This window comes from Microcebus murinus, chromosome 13, assembly GCF_040939455.1.
Source record: "Microcebus murinus isolate Inina chromosome 13, M.murinus_Inina_mat1.0, whole genome shotgun sequence".
NCBI lineage: Eukaryota > Metazoa > Chordata > Mammalia > Primates > Cheirogaleidae > Microcebus > Microcebus murinus.
In genome coordinates, this window is record NC_134116.1 from 61,108,088 (window position 1) to 61,122,409 (window position 14,322).

General features: G+C 37.1%; 1 protein-coding gene across 1 annotated transcript in view; it reads right to left on the reverse strand.

Moving 5' to 3' along the window:
• Positions 1–14,322, reverse strand: part of CPB2 (carboxypeptidase B2) — a 41,575-nt gene that overhangs the window by 9,858 nt on the left and 17,395 nt on the right. Inside the window, exons 3-8 of the mRNA XM_076009428.1 lie at positions 13,368–13,492; positions 11,451–11,559; positions 8,136–8,237; positions 3,552–3,656; positions 2,398–2,508; positions 234–327 (exon numbers count right to left, since the gene is read on the reverse strand). Coding sequence (XP_075865543.1) covers positions 234–327; positions 2,398–2,508; positions 3,552–3,656; positions 8,136–8,237; positions 11,451–11,559; positions 13,368–13,492 — 646 coding nt within the window. The remainder of the gene's footprint in view (positions 1–233; positions 328–2,397; positions 2,509–3,551; positions 3,657–8,135; positions 8,238–11,450; positions 11,560–13,367; positions 13,493–14,322) is intronic.

The following is a 14,322-nucleotide window of genomic DNA, read 5'->3' on the forward strand; positions in this document are numbered from 1 at the left end:
GATCCAACTTCCTTATTTTAATGATGAGGAAACAGCAGAGAGGAGAGGTCGAAGTGATTTGCTGACTATAGTCAACATTCATAGCATTACATTTACCTAAAACATGTATTACTTAAATTATTCCCTGATTCGGATAGGCCTCCCCTGTAATTGATTGGAATTCATGAGCCTTTCTCTGTGAACATCACCCTTTTAATGAAGAGACATTGTAAGAAATAAAGCAAACAACCTACCACACCAGTGTTTAGAAGCAAAGTTTCTGTTCAGGTCTGTTCCGATGCAACGATTGTTGGCATGGTAGGAACGGTTCTTTCTCCACATCCGATCCTATATAAACAGATCACGAACAGATAACCAGCATGGCCACCTTTGGGGCTCAGTGAAAGACATGACTTTTAAAGTCTAAGCAGCTAGGGTCGCATTTCTCTCCTTTGACCCTATAGCTTGTATGGCTTCACCCCACTGCTGCCTTCACAGTGTTCTTCCTGCTCCTCCCAACATTATATTTCATAGTACTATAAAACAAAACAATCCTTTTGCATGGCCCACATTTCTACCTAGGTCTCAATCATATCCACTCAAACTATGTTAGTTTGAACCAAATGAAATGGTAATATTTGATCAATTTTGACCTACATGAATAAAAATTTCATTTAGTTCCACTAGGCTGCTTATGGGCCTTCTCATTTAGTCTTGTTTCCTTTAAATGAATTTTATGCACAGGGTCATCTTGAGCTGCTTAGAAGAAAAGCAAAATGACCTGTGTCTCAACTCAACATCAGGAATCATGAGTTTCAGTGCTCTCTTTAGATTGAATTCAATGCTCTTGTCTCAATCCTAGGGGAGGTGGAGATGTGAAGACACCCTAGCCTGGTGGCTCCTTTAGTTAGTTGTACTGACTCAACTCTGGTTCCTAAATATAACGCAAGTTCTCCATTGGGTTCTTGGGGTAAACTGGGAAGTTTGATCATGTAAACCGTTGCACAGACTTCATTTAAGTTCTGAGGTTGGGATGATGTAGCACTCTTTTCCCCTACTCCCATCAACACTATGCCAAGCCTCCCAGCCTGCTCCCACCCCCAGGCCTGGCTGTGGTTTGATAGCAACAGTAGCCCTGGGAAAATCAAGTTCTCAAACTGCAGGAACTCATTGGGACAGACACAAAAGGACAGTATCCTTTGGGCAGTTGGAACATCTAAACAGTGATGTGGCTCAGGTTAAAACATAAATTTACTATAATATCAGTTTATAGATGTGGTCATTTATTGAATACTAAATTGGGGTTAGGCATTATGCCAGGTGATTCTCATTTACTTAGTCTGGCATTTGCCCACCCATACCCACAGACTATTTAGTTACAGTGTTTCTTTCACCAGAGATGATCTTTCACCAGAGATGATCCCCTTCACCATTTCTACTTCTTCTGCATAAATCACCTCCTCTGTGACATAAACTTCTGTATATTCCCATATGTTTCCAATTACTCCAACTATTCTCATCCCCCTTAGTATTTATATGTGCTACTCAAGTGGGTTTTTCTAAATTTATATATACTCAGTTATGTTTTTATGGGCCCCTTAGTAGATTAGAAAGGACTGTATTTCATATTGCTTGAGTAATTTTACATGAATCATGATGTTGATGAACTAGAAAATACAGAAGACAGAAGAATATGTTGAACTACAACATGAAAATGCAGTTAGAAAATCCCAGTAGCAGGAAAATCTTTCTTTGACAAATAAATTGCAAGAAAAAAAAAAAAGAGAGAGGGAATCTATGGATTAAAATAGAATTAAAAGACATATAAATCAACCACAATGTATATGGGTAAAGTAGAAGTGGGTAGAAACTGCAGGTGAGCTGGGTGTGGTGGCTCATGCCTGTAATCCTAGCACTCTGAGAGGCCGAGAAGGGAGGATCACTTGAGCTCAGGAGTTCGAGACCAGACTGAGCAAGAGTGAGACCCCATCTCTACTAAAAATAGAAAAGTTTTCTGAGAGTCATGGTTCATGCTTATAGTCCCAGCTACTTGGGAGGCTGAGGCAGGAGGATACCTCGAGCCCAGGAGTCTGAGGTTGCAGTGAGCTTTGATGACACCACTGCTCTCTACCCAGGGCAACAGAGTGAGACTCTGCCTTAAAAAAAAAAAAAAAAAAAGAATACAGATGAAACAAGATTGGCCATGAGTTAATTATCTTTGAAGCTCTGGGATGATTACACAGGAGTTTACTATACAATTAAGTCTACTTTTCCATATGTTTTAAATTTTCCATAATGTTTTAAAAAACTTTATAATAACACCATTGTGCCAAGACCTAGTATTCTATGAATAATTCAGTCTGTATATCCTATATTCCCAAAGGGAGCATGTTTTGTTTTCTTTGCCTTTTCACCTACCTTTTTCCATGAGTAGTCATAACCATCCACGTTAACCAGCGGCATAACATAGAAATTCACATTCTTCAGAAGATTGGCATATGCCTCATCTCTGCCATACAAATAAATTACCTACAAATTAAACCAAGTATTTTCAATTACATCTAAGTGCTTGTTAACTTAGTCTATTTCTTTTCTTTTTTTTTTAAGTCATTTGGCGTGTTTATATTTGCAGATTTATCATTCAGGAAGAGTATGAATTTCTCAAAAGGAGGTACTCTGTCTGCTACTGAGTGGTGATAAACACCTTGCACATGGTACTAATAGTCTTTCTATTTAATGGAGGCAGAAAATAGAACTGTAAACTTTGATGTTTTCCTTAAGAAACAAAAATAACTCTTTATTAAAGTCATGAAGCTCACTACAAAGATTTAAAGAAACAAAAACCTATACTTACTTTAGCTCCTTTTTAAATAATCCATATTGATCAGAGCTTAAACTAAGCTTTTCTTATCCCCAGACATGATTAGATGGTATTTTCTACATTGTCCTTAGAACTTGTTGTGGAGTTCAAGTTTTGCTAGAATTGAGTGCATTTCCCATGCATCTGGTCATTTGGCTTTAAAATCAGTGGTAGCTTTTCTTAGGGACTGGCTATGAGTGCCTAATAGACATCATCTGAAACTTATTCCTCTCTGCTTCAGAGTCATACTTGGTTTAGGAGCACATATTTCCCACATGATGGTATCCAAATTCTGGTGACTGAGAAGTTTGCCCCCAAATGATCAAATATACAGCCAGGAAAACCACAAAGACAAATTTTAGCTGGTTAAATCATTTCGTCCAGGACTAAGTTTTGATATAAAATCTTCATTTGTGTCAACATTGCTACATTTAAATTAAATTAAATACCTAATTTAGTTTACAATTGTTACCTTAAACTTTAGTCAACAGACATTGTTAAGAAGTGTTTTTCGTTATTGACAAAAGAAAAATAAGTCTTCTAAATGCTACCTTGCCTATAGCAAAAACTTTACCATTTTACCTTTAATTTTAAAAATATTGTATCCATATTTCCCTAGAACAATCTTAGTAAACAGTGCAGTGGATTCTGAGACAGGTGATTTTGAGTCCCATTTTAAGAAACATGGGCTTAAAGGAATGTGGATATTTACCTTGTCTACGAACCACAAGCAGAAAGCAGGAGAGATCCATTCTCTGGCATGGATTCCACAGTCAATCCATATAGCATTTTTGGCATTTTGTTCTTTTCCAGAAACCTACTCAAAGAAAACCGAAAAATGGCAAGAACAGTAACAATAAGCCTCAGGATAATAACTTTCATTTATATAGTGCTTATCTTTAATACTTTCAACAAATGTCTGCTGCACACATTGTTCTCTGCATGCCTTTGAGAATTCTCAAGGGGAATCTAAACACTGGTGAGATTAAGGAACACTAGTTAACATCACAAAGCCGGTGTGTGTCAGGACTGAGGTTTGAAGCCAGGACTCCAGATTTAAAGCTCTTTTTATTCTCTCACTAGTACCCAGTCATACCAGAGCTGCATGTGGAAGTTTAGAAGTAGAAACCAGAGAACTAATGCATCAGGCCATATCTTCATGCTTAGTTAGAGGTACATGGGTATGTACTGGGTGGGCAGCCTTCTGTGGGAGGTGTGGAGACACACAAGGAGCAGAAACTCCCTCACTATTTTCCTTAGAATGCTTGCTTTTTATCTACAGAATTAGAACTACAGAATTAGAAACCACCATAGGCAAGAATTATCATGTTCATGGTTCCCAAAATTTTCTCAGTGGCTATGTTCACTGACCTTTTCTAAGGGAAATTTATTCAAGATAGAAGACATCTAGTCCTAGGTAGGTTAATCAGCTTCTGTCATAAAATTTTGCAACTGAAAATAAATAACCAAATGAATGGTGACTGGAGAAGAAGCCATCATATGAACCTTACCATAAATGACCCCAGCATTGCCCTAGTTCCTATCCTTCCCTGGGTCTGGTTGTTCAGCTCTTACTGTGGTTTCAAAAGCTGCACCAGGAAGTCCCAGGCAGAACAATTAGGCAACAAGGGAAAGAAATAAAGGGCATTCAAATTGAAAAGGAAAAAATTAAATTATCCTTGTTTGCAGATGACATGAGTTTATATTTAGAAAAAACAAAACTCCACCAAAAAACTATTAGAATTGATAAATGAATTCAGTAAAGTTGAAGGATATAAAATCAACATACAAAAGTCAGTAGCATTTCTATACAACACCTAAAAATTTAAAAAAGAAACTAAGAAAGCGATCCCATTTATAATAGTTACAAAAAAAGCCCTTAGAATAAACTTAACCAAAAAAGTGAAAGATCTCTACAATGAGAACTATAAAACACTGACAAAAGAAATTGAAAAGGACACAGAAAAAAATGGAAATATATCCCATGCTTATGAATTGAAAGAATTAATGTCAAAATGTCCATACTGCCTGAAGTGATCTACATATTCAATGCAATCCTCATTGAAATAACAATGAAACTCTTCACAGAAATAGAAAAGACAATTCTAAATTTGTAGGGAATCACAAAAGACCCCAAATACCCAGAGCACTTCTGAGCAAGAAAAGCAATGCTGTAGTGCCAAAACAGGATGGTACTGACATAAAAACAAACACATAGACCAATGAAGCAGAATAGAGAACCAACCCAGAAATAAGTCCATGCATTTACAGCCAATTCATTTTTGACAAAGGCACCAAGAACACACATTGGGCAAAAGATTGTCTCTTCAATAAATAGTGCTGAGAAAACTGAGTATTTATAATGCAGAAGAATAAAACTAGATCCCTATCTCTCACTACATGCAAAAGTCAACTCAAAATGGAGTAGACTTAAATGTAAGACCGAAACTGTGTAACTACTGGAAGAAAACACTGGGGAAAGATCCAAAAAAACATTTCTCAAAAGAAAATATATAAATGACCAATAAGTATATAAAAAAATAGCTTGACAACACTAATCATCAAGGAAATGCAAATCAAAACTACAATGAGATATCATTGTACTCCAGTTAGAATGGCTATTATCAAAAAGACAAAAAATAACAGATGCTGGTGAGGATTTGGAGAAAGGGAAACACACACTGTTGGTGAAAAGTAAATTAGTACAGTCATTATGAAAAACAGTATGGAGGTTCTCAAAAAGTTAAAAGGAGAACTAACATACAATCCAGCAATCCCACTGCTGGGTAATCCCAAAAGAAAAGAAATCAGTATATCAAAGTGATATCTGCACTCCCCTGTTTACTGCAGCACTATTCACACTAGCCAAGATATAGATCAATGTAAAGTGTTCAATAGATGAATGGGTAAAGAAAATGTGGTATATATACATAGTGGAATATTATTCAGGCATAAAGAAGAATGAAATCCTGTCATTTGCAGCAACATGGATGGAACTGGAGGATATTATGTTAACTGAAATAAGCCAAGCACAGAAAGACAAATATATGTTCTTACTTACATAGGGGAGCTAAAAAGGCTGATTTCATGGAGGTAGAGAGTAGAATGAAGATCATCAGATAATGGAAAAGGTAGGGTGAGGAGGAAATTAAGATGGATTGGTTAATGGGCACAGAAATACAATTAGATAGAAGAAATAAGTTCTAGTGTTCAACAGCACAGTAGAGTGACTGTTGTTAACAATAATTTATTGTCTATTTTAAGATAGCTAGAAAAAAGATTTGGAATGTTCCAACACAAAGAAATTATAAATGTTTGAGGTGATCAGTATACATTCTATGCGTGTATCAAAATATCATATGTATCTCCAAAATGAGGGGTCTTCAAAAAGTTCATGGAGAATATGTATTATGAAAATACTATGTATGGATTTCAAACTTACACTAACTTGTTATAACATGTCTGAAAAGGACCTAGTTTGAGGCACTAAGAAGGATAAGACATCAGTTTGAAAAGAGCCCCTATTAGGACACATGAATTCTGATAAGATCGAAGCAAGAACAAACATCACATTTATGGTGAAATTTGGTGGAAGAATGGTGAAACCATTACTGCTCTATGAAATGTTTATGTGGACAATGCCACAAAGAAATGAGCAGTTTACAAATGGATAGCTTATTTTAAGAAGGGACCAGATGATGTTGAAGATGAAACCCCCAGCAGCAGACCATCCACAACAATTTTCAAGAAAAAAAATTCACCCTGTTTTTGCCCTAATTAAAGAGGACCAATGATTAACAGCAGAAACAATAGCTGACACCATAGACATCTTAATTGGTTCAGGTTACACAATTCAGACTGAAAAATTAAAGTTGAGCAAACTTTCTACTTGATGGGTTCCAAAACTGTTATGCTCAGATCAGTTGAAGACAAAAGCAGCATTGTCAATAGAAATTTAAAACAAATGGGATCGAGATCCTGAAGCATTTCTTTGAAGAATTGTAACAGGAGGTGAAACATGGCTTTGCCAGTATGATCCAGAAGACAAAGCACAATCAAAGCAATGGCTACCAAGAGGCAGAAGTGATCCAGTCATGGCAAAAGTGGACCGGTCAAAAGCAAAGATCATGGCAACAGTTTTAAGAAATGATCAAGGCATTTTGCTTGTTGACTTTCTGGAGAGCCAAAAGAATGATAACATTTCCTTATTATGAAAGCGTTTTGAGACTATTAGCCAAAGCTTTAGCAGAAAACCCCCCCAGGAAAGCTTCACCAGAGAGGCCTTCTCTACCATGACAATGTTCCTGCTCATTCCTCTCATCAAAGACAATTTTGCAAGAATTTTGATGGGAAATCAGACATCCACCTTATAGTCCTGATTTGGCTCCTTTTGACTTCTTTTTCTCTTTCTAATCTTAAAAAAAATCTATAAAGGGCACCCATTTTTCTTCAGGTAATAATGCAAAAAAGACTGCATTGACATGGTTAAATTCCTTGGCCCCTCAATTTTTTTAGGGATGGACTAAATGGCTGGTATCATCACTTACAAAAGTGTCTTGAACTTGATGGAGCTTATGTTGAGAAATAAAGTTTTTATTTTTTATTTTTATCTTTTAATTCCATTTTTTCCCATGGAGTTTTTGAAGTTCCCTCATGTGTACTATCATTATGTACAATTAAAAAAATTAACAACAAAAATGTTCAACCATTGTTTGTCCGATAACAGATCTCCCTCCCTCCCTCCCTCCCTCCCTCCCTCCCTCCCTCCCTCCCTCCCTCCCTCCCTCCCTTCCTTCCTTCCTTCCTTCCTTCCTTCCTTCCTCTCTCTTTAGTTTTGGGCTGAATTAGAAGTGGTGTTGATATAAATAAAACAGAAACTGGAAAAATAATGTAGACCACTTCCTTTATTGTATGCAGGTGGGTACTGAAGCCCAGGAAAGTTAAATGGCTTATATAATGTCACATAAACAGAGACAGCGTTGATTCTAGAACTGGGGTTTCTGCTGTTAGACCAGCACCACAATACTAAAGGAAAAAATTTTAAAGGCAATTGCCAACCTCTAAATAGCTGTATATTAAAATTTAGGAACATCTGTAACATAAATATTTCCAGAGCTGAAAAAAAATCAAGTTTTAATAAGCACCACTGGAGAATCAGTCGCTCCCCTCAAGTGAAAAGATCAAAGCCTCTCCCCACAGCATACCTTTATTTTTTTTTTAATTTTTTTTATTTCTTTATTTCTTTTTATTTTTATTTTATTTTTTCTGAGGTCGCGTTTAGTAGAACACAGCATACCTTTAAAACATAAAGTGGGTGCTTCTCATATGAGGATCCAATGTGGATTTTTTTAACCATATCAGGGTACGTCTCAGTCATATATTCTATCCAAGTATAGATCTATCAAAATGGAAACCAGTGGTTATTCACAGAGCAAGTTCAAAGCATTTCACTGACCAAAGGAAGTAAACAACTTCTTCAAAGAAAGGAGTTTCCTTTAAAATCTTTGTATGTTTTAGGAATGAGGAACTAAAACTCCTGGGGCAAGGTGTTTCTTCTGTTTAGAGAAATTAATAAAATTAAAGTTTTTGTAAGTGCCAAGATTTAGAGAAAGAATAAAAAAGTACTAAGAAATTTATAACAAAGCAGAGAAAGTTAATCTTTAAACTATAGTTTAAAGTTATTTTTGAAGGCTTATATTGAGTTCCTGCCTTGTGTATGAAACCCTTTTTACCATTCATTCAAGAGTTTACTTTTATATGGAACATTAAAAAAAATTCATTTTTCAAGACTAAAGGAGCTCCAGGCACTGTCTTTACGCAGGACAAATGGACGTATCATTGTTTCCCTTAAAGATCTATGCAAGCAAACTGAGATTGGTAGAATGATGAGAGACAAGATGAGGACCATCTGAAGGAAAAAAACAATTCTACCCTGAGAAGTAGCTGATTCCGGACCTTTCTCCTGGGTGGAAGTCCAGTGGTAGTTGGGTTCTCTCAAGGAACCTCAATTATAGTGGAAGGAAAAAGCAAAAAGACATTCTGGGGCTGACTTTAAGCTAGTGACCATTTCAAAGCAGACATGGAATTATTGTCTGGGGATTGCTGGGATCGAACTTGGTCATGTTTTAATGTGGACCAACTTCCCAGGGGCCATACTTAAACTCTTACACCTTCTGAAATAGGGACAATCAAGTCTTGGATTCATCTCTGGAAATGTTTGTAGAAGTGGCTCCAAACAACAGTCCTAGCTGATGGACACTGGAGCACCTTTTACCGTTGGGTTCTCTGAAAGTAGCTTCACTAGCGTGAGTGGGCTGTGTGAGTGGCTGGCCCCACGATGAGAATTAAGGGGCTCCTAAAAGGCTCACCTGCCACCAAGTACCAACCCTGGTCAGTTCTGGAGTGTCAGAAATTTATCCATCAGGGATTTTCTCATTGGAACTCCCGTTTCCTGTGTTACTCTTCTAGGCATGAATACATCTGAGAGAGCTACTACATGAAGTTAATCTATGTTATAGCATTGATAGTTCAAAGATTTCTTTCAACGAGGCTGTGTTGTATGAAGGCATCTTTACTGACAAATTTTATGTATTTTACAAGCTAACATGGGATAGTGCAGGTAACATCCTTTAAAAAACTCTCTTCCCCTGCCACTTAAGAAGTAGTTTTTTTGCCATTTGTTTCTTTCTCCCTGCAGTGGATTACTTAAGATTTCCTGGTGTAGGCCATGACAAAAGAACCCCATGGGGCCATCTTGTAAGGAGGGCTGATGGAGAGATCACTGTCTAAAGGGAAAGAAGCACTTAGAGGAATTTTTGGACAGCAAAATTGCCATGGTTCCTTTGAATTTTTTGGAAAGTATTAGGAGTAGGGTGTGGGGAGAGAAGTACAAACTATTTTCTGGAATGTCATAGTTGTTTTGTTGAATTGTGTCCCCAGCCAAAATACGTATTTTGAAGTCCTAATACCCAGTGCCTTATAAAATGACTGTATTTGGAGATAGGGCCTTTAAAGGTGACTAAGTTAAAATCAGGCCCTTAAGGTGGACACTAATTCAATCTGATGGTTATCCTTAATCAAAGAGGAGATTAGGACACACGGAGAGAGACACCAGGGATGCACATGCTCAAAGAAAATACTATATGAGGGAGGACACAGCAAGAAGGCAGCCACCTACAAGTCAAGGAGAGAGGTCTAAAGAAGAAACCAAACCTGCCAACACCTTGATCTTGGACTTCTAGACTCCAGAACTATCTGAAAATAAATTTCTGTTGTTTACCCTACACAGTCTGTGGTATTTTGTTATGGCAGCCCTAGCAAACTAATAAATTCATGTGCTTGTTTTTTTCCTTCTGTATCATTTCAACTCTTCCCTGAGGATATGGTAAGAAAATATAATTTTTTAAACAACATAATTAAAAATATATTTAAAAATACTACCTTTAAGGCATTCCCCTCTCCCTACCAAACTTAACACAGCAGTGACGTTTTCATCTTCTGCATTTTGCAAATCATGCGTACATAGCCCCTTAGCATCAAGTCTGTTCATGCAGTGCTGGTGTGGATGCTGGAGAGAAGTGGTCTAGGTGGAATAGGTGTGGGGTAGGAGAGATACAGGAGTGGGATGCAATTTTAAGACCCCCATCAATCAGCCAGGCACATTGATTCTAGAAACAGATTGAGTTCTGGTTTATTAATACCTAACTGGGAAGGAACAGATGCTTTTAAAGATTAAATATAAAACTGATTCTTGTTACCTAAGTCTTAGATGTCTTAAACATATGGATATGGGCTCTAATAGTTTCTGGGCACCTTGTCAAAGATGATACAAAACACTTACATTAGGCAATATAGCAGCATATGCTTATGAAAAAACAAAAGTCATCAAGGTATTTTTATTACTCGGAGTACACTATACAAAAGAGAAAGACTTCCAAGGGATTTACTCTTTCAACTAACAAATATGGGGAAATGGCTTTTAGTGTATTATGTGAAAGCTTACTGAGGTCCTAACTAAACATGAACATCCTACTCAGGTTCCCGCTAGAAAAAGTGGAACCTATAAGTACTAAGAGAAAAAAAATCCAATTTCTTTAATATTAAAACACAGGCATTATTATTATTATTAATTTAAATAGCTTCCTCCTAAGAGGAATAAAATGCAATTATTTATAGTATATTAAGTATAAGTGAATATATTTCTTTACTTCAGTGAGGTAATCTGGCAATTGTTCAGTAAAAGTAAAATTAGGGTAATGGTCCAAAGAAACATGATTAATTGGACTGGTAATTTATATTTTGTGGCAGTTTCAATTAAAAGGCCCTGTTCTTTAATTCCTGTTATTCCTTAGCATCCAGTGTTACTTTTCGCAGCTAGAGACACTCTTAGCAGTGGACGAATAGCCTCCATTTTACCAAATATAATACAATTTTCCCAAGGAAGATATCTACAAAAGGATGAGTTACCAGCATGTAATCCACCAAAATGTGTTTCTTTTTTTTTTTTTTTCCATCCTCCAGTAATTATGATTCTTTGATAATTTTTCCTGGTTGAAATGGCAACCCTGGTTAAGCGAAAATAGTAACTTTAAAGATCGGTGTGATGGCTTACTTCGTCTAGTGGGTGATAGCGTTCGTAGTACGATGAGGACGCCCGGGGGATGAGCGTGGTGTTGGAGGTCTGCTGTTGAATAATAGCTTCCACATCTTCCAGCAAGACCCTAGGTGATGAAACAGAGAGTGAGCTGATTTCCAAAGCAGAGCACTCACCTTCCTACACAGCTCATTGCAGGCACCACAGGTTAGCATGGGGGAAAATTGCTAAAAAAATCAAAGAAGCAGTTCATCAAGCTAAAAACACCACCATCTCACATTGTGATAAACTGAATTAACGAACTCTTTCAGCAGAGCCTACATGGAGACAAAGTAGCTCCTATGAGGAGGTCAGTAAATATTTGATGAGACAAGGAATGAGGAATGAATGAATGAATGAATATATTTATGCCTCAACTGTAAAACTGGATGTGTATGTCAGATATTTAAAGTCGAAATGAAATTTTGTCTAGAAAGTAGCACTGGAAAAAAAGTAGCTCCTACAAGATATGTTTTCAGGACCTCCAAAAACTCACCCTTTCCCACCACTATCAATTTTTCTCTACTGTGATTCTTCAGTGTCTTTTATGTGAACATATAGATTAATGTACCTTTCTTCAACCCAGAGTCACACTGCATTTTTCCGTTTTCAGTAAAAAGATGAAGGAGAAGCAGAAAGCCTTTTCTTTTTGTTTTGTTTTGTTTTCCATGAACCCGCACCAGGTATTGCGCAGAGCCAAAGAAATGGAAGTACAGGACAAGGAAAGGTATGGGAAAGGCATCTCATTTAATTTCTCTCCAGAAGCACCACATCTATTAACTAGGCAAAACTTTTAATTGAATTAAGGTATTTTATCATCTGAGATGGACAATTTGTAAAGTAGCTATCATATTAATAAAGGTTTATTTACTTTTATTTAGGCTGATGGATAAAAGCCATGGCTTTGTTATCAGAAAGCCTGAATTCGGCTCCTAGCTCCGCCATGTTCTATCTGGTTGACCTTGAGAAACTCGTTTATAAATAAGAGGGTTTTTTTTTTCATATGCATAATGGATAGTATCTACTTCACAGGATTAAATAAAGATTAAATGATACAATGTATAAAAAAGATCAGCACAGTTCCTGGAAAACAGTAAACACCAATAGTGTATTACTAATAGTTATTAAAGCATATCATCTAGAGGTTACCCGTTGCTACACAGAAGAGAGCATGGTCTCAAGGAAGGTGCTAGGCCAGCAGGAGGACCCTGGCGGCTGGGCAGTGGATATGGAGGGGATATTATGGGCAGGAGGATCCAAAAGGATGAAGGTGTGGGCTCTGAACAGAAATTGCACCGGATACACTTTTTTAAAAAAATGAAATAATTTAATACACATGATAGGTGCTACTTTTATCCCTCGTTTACAAAACTGAGCTACAGAAAGTTTAATATTAGTAATTCCCACAGGGTCACACAGGTGGCAGATGGCAGTGCCAGCCTCCAACCCAGGATCTATGCAGAATTAACACCTTTTAGTTTGGCGCCAAACATTCAGAAATGTTCACTGACTTTGTGAAGGCAGAATTAGCAAAAGCTAAATCCCCTCAAGCAGCTGCTTTTGCAAGAGATACCACAAAGCCTACCAAGATGAATGACAACTTTGCTCCCCACGTCTGGGTGCAGAGTAGGCACAGAAGAAGGAACTAAGAGAGGCTCCACTGATTGTTGAGTCTAACCATCATTTCAGATAAGAGACTGAGGTCACGAGAGGTTAAACCACTTGTCCAAGGTCACAGAGCTGGACCATGGGCTATATCACCAGTCCATTTCAGCGACTTCTATGACGCCATGTTTAATGTATTTTATTTTTCCTGGAGGCAATGATACCAGCCTTTGGTCATATGCATAATAGGTGCTTATAATAGCGACTCAGTATGTCTTACATGATGCCTACCTGAATAAAATGCTGTTCACCTTTAAATGCGTTTTCACAGTGCTTACATCAGATGCATTCACAAAAAAATGGACTTCTGTTTTCTTCTCAATAAGGTCAGCTATTACCGGCCGCCAGAGAACAATCTACAGTTTTAAGGTGAAAAATTGATAAAATAAAAGAAGAGTTGTTCACATCATTCTCATCTGTAGCTAGAGCCATTAAAGTTGTGTCTGTAAGGGACATGAAAAGGACACTGCCTGGCCACTGGTCTTCGTCCATACACATGGTAATATAAAAATTCATTTTGTAGTGAGCTTTTTAAATTCTTCTCTGTAACTCTAGTTGCTAAAGAGGATCTGGAACCTATCAGATACTCAGTAAATATTTGATGAGATAATGAATGAATGAGTAACAATAATGAATGGATGACTCAGTTGTAAAACTGAATGCATATGTCAGATATTTAAAAGAGAAATGAGATTTTTGCCTAGAAAGTCGATTACACATTGATTTAATAAAAATTTCATGTTCTTGTAATTATTATCATGATATTGTTCCTTTTTAAAAATCTAATTGTGGCCTTTGGGCAATGCCTTCCAATAAGATTTACATTTTTTCTATTGTGCTGTACTCTTTCAAAGCACTTTCACACTTATTTTCTTTGATAATTGTAATAACACTTTGATAGAGACTAGGCAAGTGTTATTATTTTCATTGTTCAGATGAAGAAATGAAGGCTCCTAGCTAACTTGTCTAAAATCATATGTCAAGAAGTGACAGAACAAGAACTAAAATTATAAATCTCTGAGATTTCCTCTTGCAGTGTTTCCTCTTGACCATGGTGTGGTGGCCATAAAAATGCACTCAGCTCTGCTGTTGCAAGGAGCACAGTTGGCTGGTATTCCCAGCTGCTGGCCCTGCTGATCCACCAGGAGCTTGAGGCCAGTCAGTAATTGTGCACTGTGAGTGTGTT